Source organism: Oryzias latipes, chromosome 17 (genome assembly GCF_053564925.1).
Source record: "Oryzias latipes strain Hd-rR chromosome 17, Olatipes_Hd-rR_3.1".
Lineage (NCBI taxonomy): Eukaryota > Metazoa > Chordata > Actinopteri > Beloniformes > Adrianichthyidae > Oryzias > Oryzias latipes.
In genome coordinates this window covers 21,331,275-21,353,772 of record NC_136253.1, presented here as the reverse complement: position 1 = coordinate 21,353,772, position 22,498 = coordinate 21,331,275, and the positions used below count along the sequence as shown (strand labels likewise).

The following is a 22,498-nucleotide window of genomic DNA, read 5'->3' as shown; positions in this document are numbered from 1 at the left end:
AAAGGTACAACTCAGATCAAAAGGTAAGCAAACAAATCCAAACCCCTTCCGCTTCATTTGTCCAGCCCCTTAAACAGGAAGTGAAGGTCTTTGCCACTATTTTGTTTATTTGGCACAATAAGAGTTGGTAAGAAACAAAAAAAAACAAGTTTAAACAAGTGTTGTTTCTTCTGTTCTTACACGACATGTCTAAAAATAAGGAGCTGTAACAGACAGGTGACAAGTAACTACTTTGTCAAAGTTTTACTTTTGAAACACATTTTGTTTCATATTTTTATAGCATTTTAATATATTGTAGATGTTTTATAAAAGCATAGACGTACTTTGTTTTGTAGTCATAAAAGTATTGTGTTTCTATTACAGTGATCGTTCTGCACATGACTCATATTTTTATAGCATTTTAATATATTGTAGATGTTTTATAAAAGCATAGACGTACTTTGTTTTGTAGTCATAAAAGTATTGTGTTTCTATTACAGTGATCGTTCTGCACATGCTAAAAAAAGCCGAATTAGACTCGCTGATTTAAATGAGAATCTCTGTGCTTCTCTGGATTGTTGCTGGAGATTAAAAAGCTGGAAAATAATTCAAAATGATGAGTTTGTGGTTTCCTTAAAACACTCTTGTTCTCTTATTGTGACCCAGATGCTGCTGATTGAATCTCAACAAGATGTCTGACTACCAACAGTCCGGATTGAACACATCACAGAAACCTGTGGTTAGACATGATAAGATGAAACCGATAGGTGAAAATACTTTTGTTAACTGGATTTATTTCAAATCAAAGAAACCTACAACCTGGTAGGCACGGACACATCTTTAGATATCTAAATCATGACTATTTCAAAGCTTCCAGCTATAGATGTGTGCATAATGCATCTTGATAAACATCAATTCATAGAGCTTCATTGCATATCGTGGTTTGGATCTCTAGCAGACGACTTTACCACAGCGTCATGTTCTCATCCTACTTTGCACGTTGTAAACACGCCGTTTGGGTAGTTTCTTCCCACCGGACACATGATGTCTTTTAGGTTAAAGATTCACCTGTTCTGAGCTACATTTGATTAGTTTATATTTAAAAGTTTACATCTTGTTACTTTTATTTCAGTTTTAACTTTTGTTACATTTTAATTTTTATTATTCCCGTATCCCGTGAGAAGGTTTTTATTTTGCTGTCCCACGGGTCAAACACCTTTTCCGAACAACAAAATATTTTAAGCTGCCTCAATACCATGTCCCCTTTAATCAAGGAACAGCTTTCTCATCAAGTTAGGTTTCATCAAGTTAGGTAAATTAAGTTTTTCTTTGTTTTACGTTTGGATCGTTGAGGAAATGACTGGCTTATAGAAAAAAAAAAAAGTCTTCAGTAGTTACTTGGAGAAATAGCCTGGTTTCAGTTACTTTTGTTTTAAAACATGCTTTATCCTGAGAGTCAAACACATACAACCTTTGGAGAGGATGGACTTTTGCCAAATTTATCCAAACTCTAAATTTGTTCGACCTTAATCACCAAGAAAAGAACTGCGCACAGACACTGATTACATTTGCACAGACATCCTATTTTGGAAGATATTTTTTGCGTAACGGGAATATTCTAACTTGTGGCAACATGAAAAATCCAGTTTCACAAAAATTTTCTTAGCAACATCCCATCATGGTGTCATGTGATGACATCAAGGGAAATGACCACAATCATTCATTTTATTGCACAATATGTTTATTAAGTAAAATAAAACATAGTTTTGAACAATCTGCAAGTGGAGCCACATTTTGCATTGGCCTACAGTTCGTCACAGCATTAAAATGAGGAATTCTAGGATAAATCAAATAATTTTATTTAATCTGCCTTACTGTTTAGGTTTGGGGAATAATAATACAATTATGATTTAACCCAACACTCAGTTATACTACAAACAAGTTATGAGGAAAAAAAGCTGATGTCAAAAACAGTCCAATTATTGCATACAATTTAATAAAACGGCAACATTGTTTACAAAAGATTAAACAAAATTTAGAAATCAAAACACAACTTTCAGTTAGAGGGCAGAGAGAAAAGTAAGAGCAGAACAAAAAGGAGAATTTTTATCTCTTATATATGTGGGGCTGAATTGAGGAAATTTAAAGACATTTTTTAATAAAGAGGACTTTAACCCTTGTGCTATCTTAGATGACCCCACCCTTACATTGACGTGTTATTCCTACCATGACAAAGGTGGATAAAGGTGGAAAGATTTCATGTAATCCATGGACAGCAGTGAAGATCACAAACCATTGAAGAAAAAAGGTTCAGAGCACTGTCTAGTGGGTCTAGATGACCCAACTCCCAACTTTAAAGTGCCTAGGATAGCACAAGGGTTAAAAACAATACGAGAAAACTATATTAAGAAAAGTAAAGAAGAAAAAATGTGTATTTGTTCATGTTTATTCATTGAAAATTCATGCTATGAATAATTTAAGATATATTTGGGGGTTAAAATTAGTTATTCATCTATCTACAACTCACACATAAGAACAGCTAATGACAAAACTGATTCTTTGAGTGATAAAAATATAATTTAAATTTGAGATCCAGCAACACAACATGATACGTGTTGCAAAAAGTAAGAAACGGTAAACATGTTTGCCAAGCTTCTGCAGGACCTGCTAGCTTGAAATGTTGAACCTAGTCATTTGGTCTTGCTGCTGCCGCTGCTCATTTCCAGGTAGAGAAACTCTGTGGTAGAAAACGGAATTGTTATTGTTCCTTTTTTTCTTTCTTTCTTTTTTTAAAAGACCTTTTTTGACTCAACAGAAACCATTTATGGGTGCAAGTGTGCTGTCATAAAATGAAACACCCTTTATGGTATGCCATTGGTACCTTCACAGATGCTGTCTGGTATTTGTGTCTTGTTCAGGGGGGCGATCAGGGGGACAATACCAACACGAGTGACCATGACCCTTCTGTAGTGATTGATCAGGGACTCCAGGGCTTCAAATCTCCGTAGGCTCTCTCCTGAATCCTGCTGAAGAAACACAAACTCATAGAGCTGCAAATAAAAACAGACCCATGCTGATGAGTTTTTTATTTTTTTCTTGTTTACCCACCTGAAGGGACCAGCCAGACGTAGAGTGTAAAAGCCTGTATGTGTAGACAAACGGTGCTTTCCTGTATGAAGACAAGTATCAAGACATGAATTAATCTGAAATGAGTATAGACGGACACTTGCATTCGTGCAACGGTTTGAAAGTTTGAAACAGACATGGTGGGCATATTTGGCGGTGACTCAGATTTCAGTATTGTTTTCAGTGCACATGAAACCAGACATCAGTCATACTTTGCAACTGATTTCTATATAGAGTTATTTATAAAACCTATCTTTATATGATTTATTCCAAGTGTTCTTCTTTTAAAAATGATTACTCACCCAGACACCTAATTAGATTATTTCGTAAAGAATTTAGAATTTATGGTGGAAGATTTTGTTTCTGGCTCCTTAATATCTGCTTTGTCACAAATCAAATGGTAAGCTTGACAAGCTAAAGGAGGCGGAAAAAAAAAGAGCAATCAAGATATAAAATGGTAAACGGCATCTATTTATGCAGCGTTTTACTACCTTGCTTTAAGGCCCAAAAGCGCTTTACAGTCACAGTTGCATTCACCTACAAACACATTCACACTGATGGCACCAACCTATAACAACCAGAAGCGGGGAAAATAAGCTTGTAAAAAAAAAAAAAGTTACACACCTCCAAGCTACTACGGAGTAATTGTTGAGATGAGGGTTCAATTTTTATGCGTCCGGATTTTTTTTGAAATCATTCATTTTTATTTATTTATTTTTGGTGGACAAGTGCTATATAAAAATTGATAAGATTGATTTGAGTTGATTATTCCATATAAAGCTAAGCTCAGGTCATTCTTTGCAACTCACGTTCAAGCGCTTTTCAGGCTCCAGCATTCAAAACTCTCACATTCACTTGTAGCTACATTGGACTGTTTTGGGGTTCTACTTACAAAAAGCTGCCATTGCAAGTTAAACAGATCGAATTTTGACCAATCAGGGACCGTTTCCGTTTTATGCCTAAATTGCGAGATCTGCACCGTTTTGGCATTTCAAAACAAGCTTCCTCAAATGTCCTGGTGGACATCTGCTAATAAACGGTGGCAAAGGAAAGAGATGAAGAAGCCCCTCCCTGCTTGTCCCATATTACCACCATGGACGTTTGAGCGCATGTCAAATGAATGTCAAGCCTGATAGAACTGGCAGCCAATTGATGGATCTTTTTTAAGCAGAAGTCTGTGTTTATTAGACTCTTCCACATAATTTTTATATTTCTGATATAAGATAACGATGCCTTTTTAGAATACCAGGATTGAACTGCATTATATTATATTTTTAATTTAATATTTCTTTTCCATTTTGTGTATCACTTTGAGATAACCTTGATTGTGAACTGAGATTTTATTGATGACCAAATGTAACTTAATTTAGCTCATATGTCTTGATCATTCCTTTAAAGGGGCTCAAACAAAAGATAAAATTAAAAATTTAGCATAGGAAAAGTTGAATCCCCTAAAATAACAAACAAAGAATAGCTGTTTTGGAAGGAAAAAAAAAACTTGTTTGCTTTTTTTTGTCATTGAATTCTGTCAAATAGAATGTATTTTTTTACCAATGGTTCCCCAGTGTTTGGTGCTCTGGGGCAGAGCTTTATAAAGCTCTTTGCTAAGAAACTGGGAGATGAGTCATCCCATGCAGACGTAGTCCTCACTAAAGCTTAATTTGATTTCACACACACCCGTTTGGGTTTTTGGGTTGTCAGGGCCAGTAGAGGGTCAAAGACAGGAGGGGCTGCTTCTTGATAGAAGTGCAGGTGTGTCTAGGAGTTCCCTTGAGGTTCATGTGTCCACTTTAAGGGACGCCATGAAAATGGAATGTACCATTCTCGTAGATGTGGTCAGTATATTGTGACATATTTGTAAGGATATTGTAAGTCACACGCAATGACGGACGGGAGATGCTTTTGTAAGGTGCCCTTTATGCAGCATTCTAGCTATTGGTAAGGTGGCTCCTCACTGACCTGCTGCACACACAGGATGTGCAGGTGATACAGAAGTGCCTGTAGGATGCTCATACAAACTACCCTCCAATTTTTAACAGCTAGGTGGTGGAGAAGCCCCTGAATGCAGTCTGCAGACCGAGGCGTGCTTCAATGTGGGCGGAGTTAAACGCGTTGAGGCACTCCTACTGTGTGGGATTTTTCGTCACAGTAAAGGTTGGGATTCATAAACACTAAATGTCTCAGCTTTGTGATGCTGATCTGGTTTCATCCATCAGAAAGGATCTGCTCTGTTCAGGAGGAGATTCTCTTAGTTTTCAGGTGCAGGTTGGTTGTGGAAACAGTTTTAGATAGAATTGATTTCTTGCAAATCCTAAATTCTCTTTTCAAATCATCAATTAAAGTTAAGTAGTTTTGGATTTTGCTTCATTTTCCAGTGTTACTTATTTCCAACAAAACTTAAAAAATGTGAAGAAAAATAAATTTTGTAATTTACAAAGTTCTTTGTGGTGGCAAAGAAGAATCACATACAATGGGTTGAACCATGCCTTGGTCTGCACACTGCAGCCAGGGCTAGCTGAATGGGTCGCTTGATGACAGTCTGAATACAGACCAAACGTAAGGTTTGGGACTTGATCCAGAACAAAGGATCTTTCCAGTCTGAAAACACCCTAAAGCTTTAGTCGGAACTTTAGTCGGCTCTGCTGAACTTCTAAACACACGATGACTGGTTGTTATCAGAATAGCACTTTTTGATTTATCCTTTGGAAAATATTTGACAAATATGGAAACCCTTGTTGAGCAACCATACAACGTTTTTGACATAAAAGATGGACAACTAAGCTGTCACATGCTGTGGGCCGTTTTCCACATTTTTTCTGTGATGGTACCCCAGCTTGGGAGTCATGGTTTTAAAAAAGAAAGCGACCTAAGTTTGGGTAAAAACCAAAACAAAAATAAATTTAGGTCTTAAAAAAAAAGAATTACAAAGGCTTTTTGGGGTGTAATATGTATGAATAAAGATCAGAGCAAAAAAAGTCTTCTTGATTTGATGAAAAATATTTAATTGCAAAGAGTAATAAAAATGAATGAATGAATAATAGAAAAGGATTTGAAACCTAAATTTGATTTAAAATTAAAATTATCCTTTTTCTTAAAAAAATATTATTGTTTTAATTAATCAAAACTCCATTTGAAATTTTTCAGTTTGCATGCTGTGGATTGAAAAGTGAGAATATTTTTTCCCCTTTTGTTTTTGTTAATTAAAGAGAAAAAATACATGAAAAATAAAAGTCCTAAAATTAATAATGATAAAAAGTGTCAATTATACTCTAGAGAAGAGTGCCTCACCAGCCATTGATTTAACTGTGTGCCACTGATACTGAGAAGTAAAACTCAAACTTAGTAGTTTGAGATCATAAATATTTTGACTCATTTCAGTCATGAATAAACTTTAATTGTTGTCAGAGTTTTTTCCCAAAAAAACCCTCAGACAACAGTGACCACAGCTGATCATAAATAATGTAGAAACATTTGTTCGTTTATTCTCTTTTGATGCTGCATGGAGACAAACAGCTGTGTTCAGAGCAAATCGCTCCACTTTAGAAGAAAAAAAGATGCAGTCAGTTTAAAAACACTAAAGTAATAGTTTTTGTAGTCTGATTTCTAGCCCTTTTTCAACTATTTTGTTACTCAACTGTCTTAAATAAATTTTATGTTCAACAAAATCTTTTTAAGTGAAATACAAAAATGCAAATTAATTTGATTTACAGCCTAAATAAAAATTTCTATTTTTACAGATCTTGTTAAACAAACAGTTAATTTTGTAAGCTTCAAAACTATTGGCCTTCAATTACAAACTGCTGTTTTTCTTAATTGTCAAGTTTAGATTTCAGTTTTTTTAAAGTGCTTCCAGTTTCACACATTTTCTTTCCTGTAAGACGGTTTAAAGCACGTCTACCTCAAAGATCTAAATGATATTATGTTCTTTAAACTTTCTGTAAAGAGGGCAAAATGTGGTTTAGTAAAAAATTCAAGAACTAACGCTGAAGTTTGGTGCTTCCACAAACAAAAGGAATAAAAACACTTTTGCTCATTTTTTTTCTTTTTCGTTGCAATCCACCCACACAGTTTTGAGGTACACTTCTACCCCTTTTTCATGTGCCTTCTGCATCAGCTTTGCAACATTCGTAACTTTGTTCTTCTTTCGAGATCAACATGTCAGAGATGTGGTTCCGTTAGTGTACAGAAAAAGAAAGTTTGCTGGAAGGCACAAAACTAATTAATGCTGGCTTCTCTTTTTCTGTTTTCAGTGGAATTTATTTGGAAACGGATGAAAACGTGACGTTAAAACATTTGAACGGTTTTGTACACATCTGCTTTTCTCTAATACTTACATTTAATGTAACTTTGTAAGTTATAACTTACAACATTAACGGAGAAACAGAGAAATGTAACTTTGTAAGTTACAAAGTTACATTTCTCCGTTTAATTAATCGTTCTTGAATAGAAGACCATTAAAAAACCACAGGAGTGGGAAAATGACCCATTTTGGTGAAATGTGCTGCTCACCTCACGCAGAGACAGTAAGCTCCCTGCACAGTCTCACTGTCTCTCAGCAGAAAGCTGCCATCCTGTCCGAACCTCTCCAGCAGCCTCTCTGTGACCACGCTTCCAATCTTCCCGTAATAGATGGACTGGATGTAGATTCCTTCTCTCTCCATGTTGCCTCAGAGGCATTTGTCTTGTTGGTGGAAGTACAGACGACTGCCGCAGTCAGCTAGTGAGCGAAAGGTTACCAGGCAGGAAAAGCTTTTGGTTTTCACACCTTTTTGTGAGGCGGATACACCTCATGTACTTCATCATCTATTTACGTTATTTACAATAATAAGGGGGTTTATTTTGGGGCGTTTTATAAATATCCCTCCTTCATTTATGTTATTGGAACGTTTTTTTTAATTTTTTTTTTTCATCCCACAGCAAAATCAAAAAGACATAAGCTCATGTGGCATAAATGATATAAGCTTTTATCTTCTTGAAACAAGCGACTTCATTACTTGCTTTGGACGAGGGCATCTGCTGAAGAGCTAAATCTGAACATTTTTCACACTTTTACAAAAAAGGATAGTTTTGGATGTGAAGAGCATTTTCGCAAGGCACAGATGCAGCACGCACAAATCACCTGACTAAAGGCCCCCACCCCCTCCAACCCACAAAAACCCCATTCATCCCTGGTGCAGTTTAAGGCCAAAATAAATATCGTCAGATGTTCATAACAAAAAAGAAAGAAAAAAAAATCAATCAGACTTCTTGTTTATATCAGAAAAAACTGTGGTTTACACAGCAGCAACCTGAAAAATGCACAATTTACGGTACTGCAACCCCCTGTGCATTCAGTTTTTTGTTTTTAAAAACATGCATTTTGCTTTCTTTTGTTTTTTTGCAATTCTGTACATGACTACAGTATTGCATGTTATAAGGTGTTGCACTATCTTTTTGCAATGTGTGACTTTTTAAAACAACCTGTCACCTTGCAGCGGAAACAGGCCCCACTCTCTAGTTTTATTTGGCTTCTTACTCTAACTGTTTTGGAGTTTGTAGACACATTTAGAAAAGAAGAAGAAACTTCCCAATATTTGTATTTTTTCCCATTATTTTCCACACTTTCTATTGAATTCTTAACAAAGAAAAGATTACTGTTGACCCAAACCAATAAATCAAGGACAGTAACAGACACTTCAGTGGAAATTACCGTATTTTTTGGAGTACAAGTTGCTGTTTTTTGCATGGTTTGGCCAGGTTTGTGACTCAGGAGCGACTTATATACGATTCTTACAAAATAAATGTTGGCTCAAATATACTGTTGTTTGTAAACTAATCTCTGGACAACCATTAATCAATGACTGAGATGAGATGAGAGGCGCACCAAAAAAAGAGCCAGCAGATGCAAATTTGACGCAGTAATCGTGTTTAAGGTTGAACGCAGTACTTCCCCAGGCTTGGCAGATTTATTCCTAAAGCTTTGCACCAAATTTTTTTTATAAAAAAAACCCATTATTTTACAATATAAAAAAAAGTCACATATTTCTCCCAAACTTGTGACTTATGCTTCAGAGCAATAGATATATGCTTTTTCTTCTTTATTATTAATATTTTTATCTATTGTGACTTATTCGCCAGAAAATATGGTATGTATGTATAAGTCTATGAGTGCAAATATGTCTATTCATATTTAAGAGTAATAATAATCATTTACATATGTAGCCCCGAGAAGAAAAAAGGAGGAGGATTAAATAAATTAATCCCATAAATGATCAATATTAGAATTAATATTGAAATTGCAGAGTTGCTAAAAGGAATATTGTTGAATAAGTCTGGGTGATGACACATATTTAACTATAAGGAAATGGGTTGATTGTGAATAACAATGTTATTGTTGTTTATTGACTTTTTTGGATTATGTAACCTCAACGTAGTCAGTTTACAGGACTATGTTTTATTTTGAAGAAATGCGGAGTGTTCTGTGGAGTGTTCTTTGGTTTTCATTGGACTGATCTGATTGGCTGAGGAGAGGATCAAAGAAAGAAAAAAAAGAGTAAAAAAGAGGTTCTGGATGTGGAAGCACGCGGGGAAGTGGAGAAGAAGACGGGAAAAATAAACTTTCTGCCGGCCAAAGTCAGGAGGAAAACTTTAGAGTGGTTTCCCGTGACAGAAAAGGTGACTGAAAGTTTCCCATTTTGGAGTTTCTCACTTGAGCGTGACCCGGAGCCCACGGAGCGGAGCTGCAGCGCTGAGCACGTTGGATTTTCCCCGCGACAGACGGCAGGTGCTGTGGAAGGCGGAGCAACGGCTAAAGCTGCACGGAGAACGCAGGACGGCTCTGCACGGAAGACTAAGGAAGTCGGTGAATTTTTTCAGGCCTGCAACAAGTTTTTTCCCCCGGGGGTAATAACTTACTGTCTGAATGAGTGAGAGAGTATGGGCCCAGTTTGTTATTTTTCATGACGTGATGAATTATTGCAATATTTGTGTTTGTAAAAACTTTTGAAACGAACTTTTGAAACCAGCTTCTGAATGTTCAGTTAAGTTTTGATATATATATATACATACACCACATAAAACACACGTGCTTTTTTTTCTCTCTTTCAGACCTGAAACATTTCCTGTTTTAGGTCAATTACAATAAACAAAATTATTTCTATTTGCTAAATGTTAGAATAATGAGACAAGGGTTTTTCTAGACAAGTTTTTGTTAGTTTGATCAAAGTCAAAAGTTTACATCCGCTAAGATCACTATGCCTTTAAACAATTTGGGAAACCCAGATGATGATGTCATCTCTTTGGAAGCTTCTGATACAATCATTGACAGCATTTGAGTTAATTAGAAACACACACGTGGATGTTTATTAGGGTACATTTGAAACACACTTACTTGTTTAGAAAAAAACATGGGACAGTCAAAAGAAACCAGTCAAGATGTTAGGAAGACAATTGTAGATTTCTGGCTCATCCTTGGGTGCAATTTCCAGATGCCTGAAGGTGCCACATTCATCTGTTCAGACAATTGTACGCAAGTATAAACATTCAATTCAATTCAATTCAATTTTATTTTTATAGCCCAAATTCAAAACAACAGTCGTCTCGATGGGCTTCGTATCGGTAATTGAAAAAGTTAAACATAAAATCAAAAGGATCATGAATACATAGAATTCAATAGGAAAATACTAAAATGTACTAATAAACTGACTAAGCTATACTGGCATCCCTGCCCTTAGACCCTCTTTCGCGGTAAGAAAAAACTCCTAAAAAAACGGATTCCGGAAAAAACGAAGAAACCTCAGGGGTGCCCACATGAAGGAGGGATCCTCCCCCAGGACGGACAGGCGATTTACCAGAACTCATAGAGAAGAATGAACTTATCTAACCCTACAACTACATATTTGAAGTCCAGCAGACGAGCTTCATCCAGACGGACTTGGGGGCGCGAGTCGAGCCGGAGACAGGATCCACAGCGAGGTGTAGGAGCAGGAGCAGGAGCAGAGACGAGATACACGGTCAGTTACAGAGCAGAGACGAGCCAGAGGCAGGATCCACAGCCAGGTGTAGAAGCAGTAGTAGAGGCGAGCCAGAGCTGTTTCTTATTCACTGGGGCAGTAGCATGTTCTAATGTAAACTGGAAGGTAATCAGAAAGTGATCAGAAATGATGGGGTTATGAGGAAGGACACTCAGCTGGCTGATCTCTATCCCATGGGTTAGAACAAGGTCCAGGGTGTGCTTATGACAGTGAGTGGGTTCATTTACATTTTGAGTGAAACCAACATCATCTAATAAAGCTGCAAAAGCATTTCCTAGACAGTCACTGGGGTCATCAACATGAATATTAAAATCCCCTCTTATTATAATATGATCAGAATCTAAAACATCATGGGAATGTCCAGCCATCGTATCGCTCAGAAAGGAGACGGGTTCTGTGTCCCAGAGATGAACGTACAGTGGTCCTATATGTCCAGAACAACCCAAGGACGAAGGCAAAAGGTGTTGTAAAGATGCAGGCTGAAGATGATAAGAATGTGTCATTATCACCAGAGAAACGAGTACTGTTCAGACATGGGCTGAAAGGCTACCCTGGCAGGAAGAAGCCATTACTCCAAGAGAAACAGTAAAAGCCAGATTAAAGGTTGCTAATGCACACAAGGATAAAGACTTTAACTTTTGGAGACATGTTTTGCGGTCTGATAAAACTAAAATTGACTGATGAAACTAAAACTGACCAGTTTGGCTACATTGACCATCGTTATGTTTGGAGGAAAAAGGGGGAAACCTGCAGGCCTTGGACCACCATCCCAACTGTAAAACATGGGGGTGGTAGCATCATGCCGTGGGGTTGTTTTGCTGCTGGAGGGACTGGTGCACTTCACAAAATAGATGGCTTCATGAGGAAAGAACAGTATGCGGGAATATTGAAGCAACATCTGAAGACGTCAGCCAAAAGTTGAAGCTGGTGCGCCAATGGTGTTTTAAATGGACAATGACCCGAAGCATACCCCCAAACTGGTACCAACGTGTCTTAATGACAACAAAGTCAATGTTTTGGAGTGGCCACCACAGAGCCAGGATCTAAATCCTATTGAACATTTATGGTCAGAGCAGAAAAGGCGTGTACGTGCAAGGCGACCTACAAACTCGGCTCAGTTACATCAGTTCTGTCAGGAGGAATGAGCCAAAATTCCTACCAAATCTTGTGAGAAGCTTGTGGAAGAATGTCCAAGATGTTTGATCTAAGTACTGCAGTTTAGAGGCTATAGTACCAAATACTAATGAAACGTATGCAAACTTCTGACTTTGATAAAAACAATAACAGCTCGTCTAAAAAAAACCCTAGTCTCATTATTCTGACATTTAGCAAATAGAAATTATTGTGTTAATTGTAATTGACCTAAAACAGGAAAAGTTTACTTTTATTTCATGTCTGACGGTGAGAAAAAAAAGCATGTGTTTTTATGTTGTGTGTGTAAACTTCTGGTTTCAACTGTATATGTACATGTGTATGGTTGTATTTCTTTACTTTGGTTTAACTTACCGGTATTTTTTTCTATTTTCCTGTCCATTCATTATCCTTTATTTGATATATGTATGTATATTTAATTTTATTTCTTTGTTTGTCTTGAGTCTTTTTTTTGGGTTTATTTCGGGTTTTATTTCGTGGAAGAAAGAATTTCCCACTTGTAGTTTGACTGCTTTTAGTGTCTTGCTTTGTTCTTACACTCATCCAGAACACAAACTAAAAAAAAAAAAACCCAACATTTTCAGCCCATCCGCTATTCTCTGGCTTCCAGCTCAGTGATAGCTTGGAGTTCTGTAGAAAACCTCTCGCTCAAGTCTTTGTTGCTCCGCAGAAAGCCCCCCAGGCTCTTCAGGAGCTTTGTGTCCTAAAAGAGTACAGAGGAGGTTGGGCGCTGCGCTTTCCTTTTCTCGTCCAATAAAGCAACATAGACAGACTTGTTTGTCCTACCTGTGCGTTAGCCGCCTCACTGTCAGGAGCAGCATGCAGACACTCCTGCAGCATCTCCTGCAGCAGCGCAGCTTCCCATTGGCTGACCACCTCAGCACTGGTTTCCAGCTGCCTGATAGAATCATTCAACATGCAAGCAGAATCTGTTTGGTCCTCCCCAAAGACACATATGGACAGGTCAACAGCCAGCATCTAAAAGAAGAAAAAAAGCAAATGTATTTAAGTATTTTCCAGGTTTCTTGACCTTTCAAACGGGAGGTTTCAGCTGCAGCACTCAAACACTCACGTCTTCTATTTGTCGACCCACCGCTGCCATGCGTGGAATGTGGCTGAACTGCTGCACAAAGTGCTGCAGAGCTGCGCGGTACTTCCTCATCCATTCATCTTTGACTCGAAATTCATTTGAGTGCATCAGTTCGTTCCTGCACTGGATCACCTGCAGACATAAAAAAAGTAGAAACAGTAACGTTTCATGTCCGATTTTGTCACTTTGGTGTGATAATGAATGGCTTTTCTAGATGCATGAAAACTTCATTAAGTTAGATTTAACCAGACTGTCTGCGTTTAAAGACCTACTACCAGGAAAATTATGTTTGTTGTTTTTCAATTTGTTCTTGTGGTATTTTTCTAACGATGGAGCACATATATAATGAAAATTAAGCTAAAAATTGCATTTCTGAGCATTTCTTTTTAATTTAAATTGTTTTTTATTAGAAGCAGACGAAAAAATGCTGTTGGAAAAGCCTAAGTGTGACATAGATGATACTAAGACAGGCCACAAGCTCCATACTCTGCTCCATTCTCATGCATCCACTTGCAGACCAATAGATCCATGAACGTCTTTGTTTTCCTCGTCTGAACTGGAATCCGGTTCAAAATTATACAGCTGGATAGCTCCAAAATTGCTGGACCGCTAATGTTAGGTTGGGGTTGTGACGGCCTGTAAGCTAGAGGGAGAGAGTGTAAACAAATGGAAGATGGGAAGGGGGTGGGCTTATTCTGAGTCAGTGGTCCCGCCACAACTCAGAGGCGAATTTCTAATGAACTACTGCTGCTCTGCAGAAACTATGTCCTACATAGGTTTTTTTATTTTGTCTAAACGTGGCCTAATCATAGATAAAAGGGCACTGATAACACTTTTTTACAATAGATCAACAAGGTGACTAAAGTGGAACTTAAAGTAAAAAACAAAACACTTTGAAAATCTGTATCTGTGTCAAACAGAAAGGTAACTGTCATGGTGGCTTACCTGCCTGGCAGATTTGGGATCTTCAGCACAGAACCATTTGCAGAAGTTGATCAGGTTGAGCAGAGCGGATGCATCACACTGATCTGCACCCCTCACTTGACCCTGACCTCGGGGCATGTAGGCCTGCAAGTCAGAGAAATTAGTTTTGTGCTGGTTTGAAGCCAATTTTTAGCCTTTGAGGTCACAGCATTGTCAGCTAAACATGGTTGACATGATCATTGACAAACACATGTCATGCAACACTTTTCTAGGGCCGGTTAGGTTGATATTTCAGACAAAACGCGTATTATGTGATGCAAGCACCAAATTTGGCATTGATGTGCCTTAGGACTCTTTCTTTCAGGAAAACAAATCTGCCACGAGAAAAATCCAAAATGGCAGTAGCCATTTTTTGAGAGGGCAGCCATCTTTAATTTTGCCAAAATATTCACCTTCTATTTGCCCCAGTCTTAGCACTTAGGGCTGTTAATGCTCAAAATGCAAATTCAGAAATTTTCTGAAAGAGGGGATCGTAAAGTGCATCCATGCCCAATTTGGTGCTAATACCACAAAATACAGGATTATTTTAATGATAAAACAAACAAGAAATAAGAGCCGAAGGTTGTAATAAAAATATATTTGGTATTAAATTTGTACTTTAGAAACATAAACGTCTGGTTTCTCGTTAAAACTGGTGTAAAAAACGTATCGAGTTAGTTTCTTTTGCTCTGTGGGGTCCCTTCGCAAAAAGTAGTAAACTTGAAGTTTAATTTTCTAAGTACACTTCAGTAGAAGTTTAGCAAGTATACTATCTTGAATGGTATGACGCCATTCAAGTATTTCACGGACCGGTCTTTGAGGTGTGGCGGACAACTTTTGAAACAAAGTTACGATGAGGGACAAACGGAGACATAACAAGACGAACTCTAAGCTTTTATTGACAGCCATGTTATTGTACATCGCACAGGTCTGATCATCCTCTCCCCTTCCCACACTGGTGCAAAAGAAGTACTGTCTATCAAATGTAGCTCTCTTTATTTTGGAAGTCGAAAACTCCTCTTCTGTCTCCTGGCTGGCCGTTTTCCTCTGGGCAAAGAAACTTTCCAAAGACGCTTGGTTTTTTGTTTTGTTTTTTTACTCACTTTGCTAGCTCCTGGGGTTTATTTTAGCGGTAACCTATCTCGTGACCGAGAAGAGCGCCTTGGCCTGCGTCAAGAGTGACATAGACGGATGTAACAGAGATCAGGAAAATTTTCAAAATAAAACATCTTACAGATTCCGAAATAAATAGAACGGAAATAATGTAAGTTTATTATTCTTTCTGTGCGGCCTGATACCAAATGACCCACGGACCACCCGAAGGTTGGGGACCGCTACTATAGACCACATATGTGTGGTATAGAAAGTATACTAACTGAATACTTCTTTAAACTAAATTGGAACATTTTAAGTTTACAGCACATAAAAAGTAAACTTGAAGTATACTGCTTCACTTTTAGTATAGACTAAGTACTAGTACTCTTTAATACTTTTTGTTTCAGGGTACCTTGGCCACCTCCCAGTGGTCAGTCCTCCACAGTGGGGGGGAGCAGTTTGCCCAGTTGATGGTCCCATCTGGGGTTCTGTGGTGCATCAGGATCACCTTCTGCCACTCGGAACACGGTCTACAAGTTGAGGACAGCTGTGCAAAGACATCCACTCAAACGTCAGCAGATTCTCAGGGGCCTCACAGGAAAACACACACAGTGTGTAACAGAACTAAAGTTTGGTGAAATTCACACCTTACTTCCTCTTGGTTTGCATGAAGAGGTCAGACATGGACTCCTCAGCAGAGAGCTTTTATTGAGCAGATCAGTGTGGAAGCTTCTCATCTGCTGGTCTGTGTAGGACAGCAGGCCGTCCTTCAGAATGATCAGACACCGGCCGGCCTTTAGCCAGTTCTTGTATTCTCGGTCGTTGAGGCGAACCACCAGCTCCTCACGAACCATCTTTGTTTCACTTCCTAGAACCACAACAAAGGGGCTGAGCAAGTTCACGCTGGCTCCACCCAGACTGTGCAATACAGCATTGCAACCACAAGAGGGCAGCATTGACCGCATTTCAGCTGCCACCTGCGGGCTCCAACAGAGAGCAGAGGAGGGGGCAGAGACTACACATAGGATACAAAAAACAAAAACAAAAAAACATTTGAATTCTATTTATGTGTAAATAATTTCAGGCTGTTTACCTCCACCAGTAGACGGCAGAAACACACACGGACAGTAAAAATTGCACGAGCTGATGCCACGCAAAAGTAAGAAATTTGAGGTCATCAAGACAGTCAGGAAATCAGCTGAACTTCAAAAAGCAGTGCATTCACATTACAAAAAAAAAATGTGCTAATCAATTTGTAGTGTGGATTTATGGAACGGACCGGATGAAGGTTTAAAACAAAGCAAAAGTTTATATCTATTCAAAAAAACTTGCAAGATGTCACTGATGGAACGCTACAAGGCAAGAAATAATCAATAAAAACAAAAATGTCACTTCTGCAAAGGTGCTATGCAGAATGCAATTGTGAATATATAACATGTACAAAACTGTAAATAGAAATATGTAGATCATCAGGTGTTGTAAAAAAGGGGTGGGATCACAAGAATTCTCTTCAACCCACTCCTTTTCAAGCACACTGTCTGGTTTTATCTATCTTTTTTAAACTCTCGTCTTTATTTTCATTTGTGTTTGAAATAAATAAAATGGAATTGAATTAAAATTGAATTGAGATAAATGCAACTTTGAGCACACTCCTAATTCTTGACACACACTCCATGAAAATGAGAGGATAAAATGCAATTGGGAGACACATTTTCGCTACTAAAGATCTATAACTGTTTTAAAAAGGACAAACAAAATCAAAACCTTTATATAAACATCCAAAATATTCTACAGATTGCATTATTTTGATTATGTTAATCAAGTTAATCCTGAAGCAGAAGGTGACTTCCTCCACAAAATATAGTTAGGACTTGTGCATTCATTTTAAGAGTCTCTCTCTAGTTTTTAAATGTCTGAATGGACTGGGTCTTTTCTATTTATCTGATCTCTTCAGTCCTAATTCCTCCAGCTATCAGATCCTGAGGTGCTGCTCCCTGAAAGACCCACTCCAATAAAAAATTTTGTTTTTGGTGCTTTTAACATGTTCTTGTAGCATTTTTTTGATGATGGAGGACATATAAAAAGAAAATTAAGATTAAAAATGCATTTCTGAGTACCGGTATTTCTTTAGACGAAAGCAGACGAAAAAAAAAGGCTGTTTGAAAAAGAAGTAGGTGTGACATAGAAGCTGCAAGCGGCGCGCCATAAGCTCCCTGCTTAGTTCCATTCAGATACATCCGGTTGTAGACGGTTAGATGCATGTATGTTTTCGATTTTCTTGTCTAAGTTAGTATCTGGCTCTAACTGTATGTCTGGATAGCTCCAATATTGCGACAAAGGTTCTTGATTTTGGCTAAAAACTAAAAGACCACTGGGAATGCTTTTAGAACAGATCAAAAGTTGATCGGAGTGGGAATTTAAATATATTTTTGGATCTGAGTTTCTGCCTCTGTGGAGATTTTTAAATGTATATTTAACCCTTGTGCTATCTTAGATGACCCCACCCTTGCATTGACGTGTTCTCCTTACCATGACAAAGGTGGATAAATGTGGAAAGATTTCATGTAATCCATGGACACCAGTGAAGATCACAAATCATTGAAGAAAAAAGGTTCAGAGCACTGTCTAGTGGGTCTAGATGACCCAACTCCCAACGTTAAAGTGCCTAGGATAGCACAAGGGTTACGACTCATCTTTCTAACTCAACGTTCATATAACTCAAAAAAGTAATTATTTTTTGGCTTTCAAGTATTTCGTGGATTTTACATTTTATCATTGGTTCTTATCATTGTTGTTTAAGTCTATTAGGTTTTAACCTATTTTTATAAATCTCAAGCAACTTGTGTTACACACATATTGGTGAAAGGTGGTCTACAAATAAAGGGATTGATTGAGTTCTACTTTTAAAAGGTTAAAGAAGTCTCTTTTATGAAAGTTTTTAAAAGTGTTCTTGTTATATTTAAAGACACTATACCATCAAACCTCTTTGCACTGCAGCCCTTTAGCTGAACAGAACACTGTGCTTCTTCTCTTAGCTCTGAAAATACAGCAATGGTCTCTGGAACTCAGCGTAGCTGTTACCCTTTTATTTACTTCTTGGATTCCAGTTCACATCTTTTCTTGCTGCTGTGGAGCGATGGTGGAGTTCAGCATACATCGTCTTCCGAGAGATTAAACCACCCACCTTATCCTTATTACTCAACCAATCCTTCTGGAGCACACACCTACTTCAGAGACCACATAATCTGCCTTAAGTTCTTTGGTAGCTTGAAGACAGCAAAAACCTAAAAGAAAGGCTGTCAAGAGGTTGGTTTCCACGTGGGCTTGACTGGATCTAACATGGAGGATTCCAAACTTTGTGCTGAAGACAGTCTTAGTGTGAGATCAATGAAACTTTCTTTAAAACTAAACCAGACCCAGAGTAACCATTTGCATCTTAATTTATCATTTCTGACTCCTAAATTTAAAAATACAATTGAATAGTTTCTTATCAGTTCTGGACAGGTACATTTGTGCAAAAAGAGACTTCCACAGTCAAAAATTCTTAAGATTTAAAAGCATTTCTTTAAATAAGCAAAACATCTGCCAAGAATTGTTATTTTAAGGAAAATTCTACACCCTCTGTTTTTTTTTTTGGTTAAACTAAACTAAGATAATTTTGCTATTGAAACATAATACAATATAAAAAAATTCTGAGACTAAAAATAAGACAATTTTTCATGAAACAATGGTCTTTTCTTAAGATTTAGTTTCTGCAATGTGTAGTTCTGACCATTTTCTTTCTAAATTCAGTATGTTCATATTTTATAAAGCTTATTTTAGCTGTAAATGCTCTGTTACATTTACTGGTAATTAGATGTACCATGTTAAACACCAGTGGCATTCATTAACTTTCATAGATGTTTCATATGCTTTCAGGTGTTTTGTTTCTTTCATCTTCCTCCATAACCTGACCATAACAGAACGTTAAGAAGGTAAAATGCTCGTGTAAAAAAATAAAAAATAAAAAATCGCCTATTTTCTGTCTTTCTATGTGACTAAACTTTTTTCTATAAAACAAGACCATTTTTCTTACCCCACTGACCTATTAAAAGTGTCTGTTGTTCGAACAGAATTTTCTAAATATGTGCAGCCAGCCCTGAACATTTTCTTGGCTGCACAAAGGTTAGGATTACGGTTGCAGATAGATTTAAACCACCAAATAGTTCCTGAGTGTGGCTGTTTCTGTAGCTCAACGCTCCTCCAGGGGATGAATCAAACACGGAGAAGACTTTCCACACATCTTGAAGTGTGGCAGATAATGGGACTTTAACTTAAAGTTAAATTTTAAATACATTTAAGTTTAAATTCAAATCCTTCGACGCACTTAAAATATGTGCTTGTTGCACGTAAATGTGTGCAAATAACATCAGCCTTGACGTATTTTAAGCTTATTTAAAGATTTTTTTTCAAATTTGAAGAATACTTGACTTCAAATTCTTCTAGAAGCAGTATGTTCATTGTCTGACGTGACCTTTCTGCCCTGAACAACTAGTCTTTAACTAATAGGTTGACAACTTGACAACTTGATTTACAAAAGAATCAGAAAAAATCCTCACTTTCTTCTACTATGATACTCTTTTCTTCTGTTCCTTTCTTCTTTCCATGCGTGTCCTTCTCCCTCTCTTTTTTAAACCTTTTTGCCTCTTTTTGTCTGGGAGATGTTGGACTTTTTTTCTCCTCAGACAGCTCCCTCCTTCTCTTTTTCTTCGGCAGCTCTCCTCCTCTGCCCTTTTGTCTCAGCAGATGTTTTCTTTTCTCATCTTCATCCTGGTCTCTCAACCTTTGGCTCTGCTTAGGTCGCTCTGCTTGACCCTCCTGTAGCAGCTTATCTCTAAAACAGTAAAATTCTCTTGGAAAACCTTAAAAAGTCTTGACATGTGCAAATGCTTTTCAACATAATAATGACAAACAATGGTTTAACAGTTCACATTAGTGGCATAAAATTCTGGACCTACCTTTGATTGTAAAGTAAAAGCGTCCTTCTTTTAACTTCACGCATTGCTACAGGAACTCTGAAATAACAAAAAGTATGAACTTTTGACAATTTTGTGCATGACTGTAATGTTATGCTGCTGATATACCAAAAAGTAACCAAGGTTATCCAATAAAAGCACTTTTAACAATGAAAAACTAAAAGCTTTACCTGAAAGAAATCTGTTAGGAGAAAACAGCCATGGTTGCTATGACAACCGGTATTTCTAGAAGCAAAAAGTTAAGATTAAGTCAGTTTAGAGTTCTTAAGCATGCTTTTATTGTGTAAGTAGAAAACATGGTAATGTTATAGGGTGTGTTAAAGGGCTACACAATATGAGGAAAACTTGAAGTGCACGATATTAGTGATCAGTGCTGCAGTGATGATATGATTTGCAATATAACAAACAACTAATACATCATTTCCATTTTACTCCAACTGTTTTATTTGATTTAAAAATCAACATAACGTACTTCAAGGGTCAAATCCAACCTCTGTTTCACTGGTGGGATATAAAAGAAGGACAGCAGAGGAGTGTGTGATATTTCCCTGTCCTCTCAGTGTTGTTAGTGCAAAGGAAACCCTGAAACTGTAAGTGAAGCTAATATCTACAAAATTAAACCAAATGGTAATGAAAAAACAACAACAATACTTTTAAAAATGTGTCCTGATGAACAGACACACCAAGAAAAAATGTGATAGTGGACTGAAAAAAAAAGAAAAAAAAAAAGGTGGTATATATATATATATAGTAGTACTGTTTTTCCAGAGCCTTGATTACATTTATTTAATCATTTGTGCTTATCCGTTTTTTGTTTGAATGTAATCAGGCTCTCAAACAAGCATGTATTTTGCCCTGCAAACCTCATTCGTCTCTTTATCAATTAAAGACTCCCTCCACCTGCTCCCTGCTCCCACCACAGATGACAACATCGCCAGCAAACGTCACGGTCCAGAGAGCTTCTTGTCTAACCTCATCTTTCAATCTGTCCATCACCACGGCAAACATGAAGGTGCTTAGAGGCAAAGCACGTATGAAAAGACGTTTTCCTTTAATAGACTAACTTTCATAGAGAAGTAGCTCAAGTGCTGTGACGTGATTTCTTCATTTTCACCTTTAAGAACATATTTAATTATTTCAGACAAGACATCATTAACTATACGTACATTTGTCATCTAAAAATGTCCTTCTGGCTCTTCAATAAGAAAATACTATTTCTTTTTCTTCACATTGAACATTAAATATAAAAAACATCAACTATAACTCTTAGTAATTGGTGGAAAATGTGTTGCTTTCTTTCAGTTGATGGCCTTCAGGCAGGTTAGATCCTCTCTACCTTTGTTTGATATAAGGCCACATCACATTCCATCACAGAGTGGAGCTGTTGCACGGTCTCAGCGTCTCATGAGACATGGCATCACCAAGCTGCTACATCTGCTGCCTGCAGTGAAAGCAGGGTTGAATACCCAGAAGAGTGTAGCCAGCAGCTGCATGCACTGATGTCCCTGAGGGTGCTGCTGAAGCAGTTCATCAGGGACGAGCTGACAGATACAGTACAGTGGGGACTTGCTGGAGGAGAGGAACTACTAACCCCTTGCTATTTCAGGCTGGAGCAGTGCAGGGACACAAAAGTAAGAAATACACCCAGAAACACCTGCAATTAAGACTGCACCGTTCAGTTCTACATTTCCATGTCTTCTACTCTACATTCTGCAAGCATTAGGCGGCAAACAACAAATCGCTGTGATTCAGATAGAATCAGCTTATTTAAAAGAAGTTGACACTTCACAGTAGTCACTGGAATATTTATTAGCACATTTCACTTAAAATAACTGTTAAGTTTCTAAGCCTTGAAGAGTAAAGACATCCAGATGTAGTGGAGATGTCTTAGCGAAGCTAAAACCCAGCATCACAAAAAGGGAAAAAATGAATTTGAGTTACTCCAAATGTGACATCAAAGCTGGTGCCACACCAGTAGGACTGATATTTTTCATAAACTTCTAATTTACTAGATCTTTTATGTGCTCACATCTCTAGGGTTTGCTGAAAATGATCCATAAAGAGGG

General features: G+C 37.5%; 2 protein-coding genes and 1 long non-coding RNA gene across 8 annotated transcripts; 1 reads left to right on the top strand and 2 right to left on the bottom strand.

Annotated features, from left to right (window-relative positions):
- Positions 1–1,698: 1,698 nt before the first annotated feature.
- Positions 1,699–7,904, bottom strand: LOC105356198 (SH2 domain-containing protein 1A). 2 transcript variants are annotated; one of them, XM_011486513.4, is made up of 4 exons: positions 7,615–7,904; positions 3,088–3,148; positions 2,861–3,005; positions 1,699–2,716 (listed from the first exon to the last, which is right to left on the bottom strand). In XM_011486513.4, exons 1-4 carry the CDS (start codon positions 7,764–7,766, stop codon positions 2,670–2,672), a joined length of 405 nt encoding a protein of 134 aa, XP_011484815.1. In that variant the 5' UTR covers positions 7,767–7,904; the 3' UTR covers positions 1,699–2,669. The 2 variants fall into 2 exon arrangements, with proteins under 2 accessions (XP_011484815.1, XP_011484816.1); XM_011486514.4 differs by having other exon boundaries at positions 2,861–3,002.
- A 3,135-nt stretch (positions 7,905–11,039) lies between these two features.
- On the bottom strand, positions 11,040–20,683 carry LOC101158887 (uncharacterized protein CXorf38). 4 transcript variants are annotated; one of them, XM_078935465.1, is made up of 9 exons: positions 20,415–20,549; positions 20,016–20,290; positions 16,065–16,285; positions 15,830–15,964; positions 14,305–14,427; positions 13,342–13,491; positions 13,056–13,247; positions 12,841–12,972; positions 11,040–11,215 (listed from the first exon to the last, which is right to left on the bottom strand). In XM_078935465.1, the coding sequence occupies exons 1-8, from the start codon at positions 20,456–20,458 to the stop codon at positions 12,862–12,864; spliced, it is 1,251 nt and encodes a 416-aa protein (XP_078791591.1). In that variant the 5' UTR covers positions 20,459–20,549; the 3' UTR covers positions 11,040–11,215; positions 12,841–12,861. The 4 variants fall into 4 exon arrangements, with proteins under 4 accessions (XP_078791591.1, XP_020566579.1, XP_078791592.1 ...); XM_020710920.3 differs by lacking the exon at positions 11,040–11,215 and adding an exon at positions 20,603–20,683 and having other exon boundaries at positions 12,715–12,972; positions 20,415–20,471; XM_078935466.1 differs by lacking the exon at positions 11,040–11,215 and having other exon boundaries at positions 12,715–12,972; positions 20,415–20,471; positions 20,541–20,590.
- A 208-nt stretch (positions 20,684–20,891) lies between these two features.
- LOC144986885 (uncharacterized) lies at positions 20,892–21,872 on the top strand. 2 transcript variants are annotated; one of them, XR_013650757.1, is made up of 3 exons: positions 20,892–21,022; positions 21,355–21,444; positions 21,735–21,872. It is a non-coding gene; the product is annotated as an uncharacterized LOC144986885 (long non-coding RNA). The 2 variants fall into 2 exon arrangements; XR_013650756.1 differs by having other exon boundaries at positions 20,899–21,022; positions 21,322–21,444.
- The last annotated feature ends 626 nt before the right edge of the window (positions 21,873–22,498 follow it).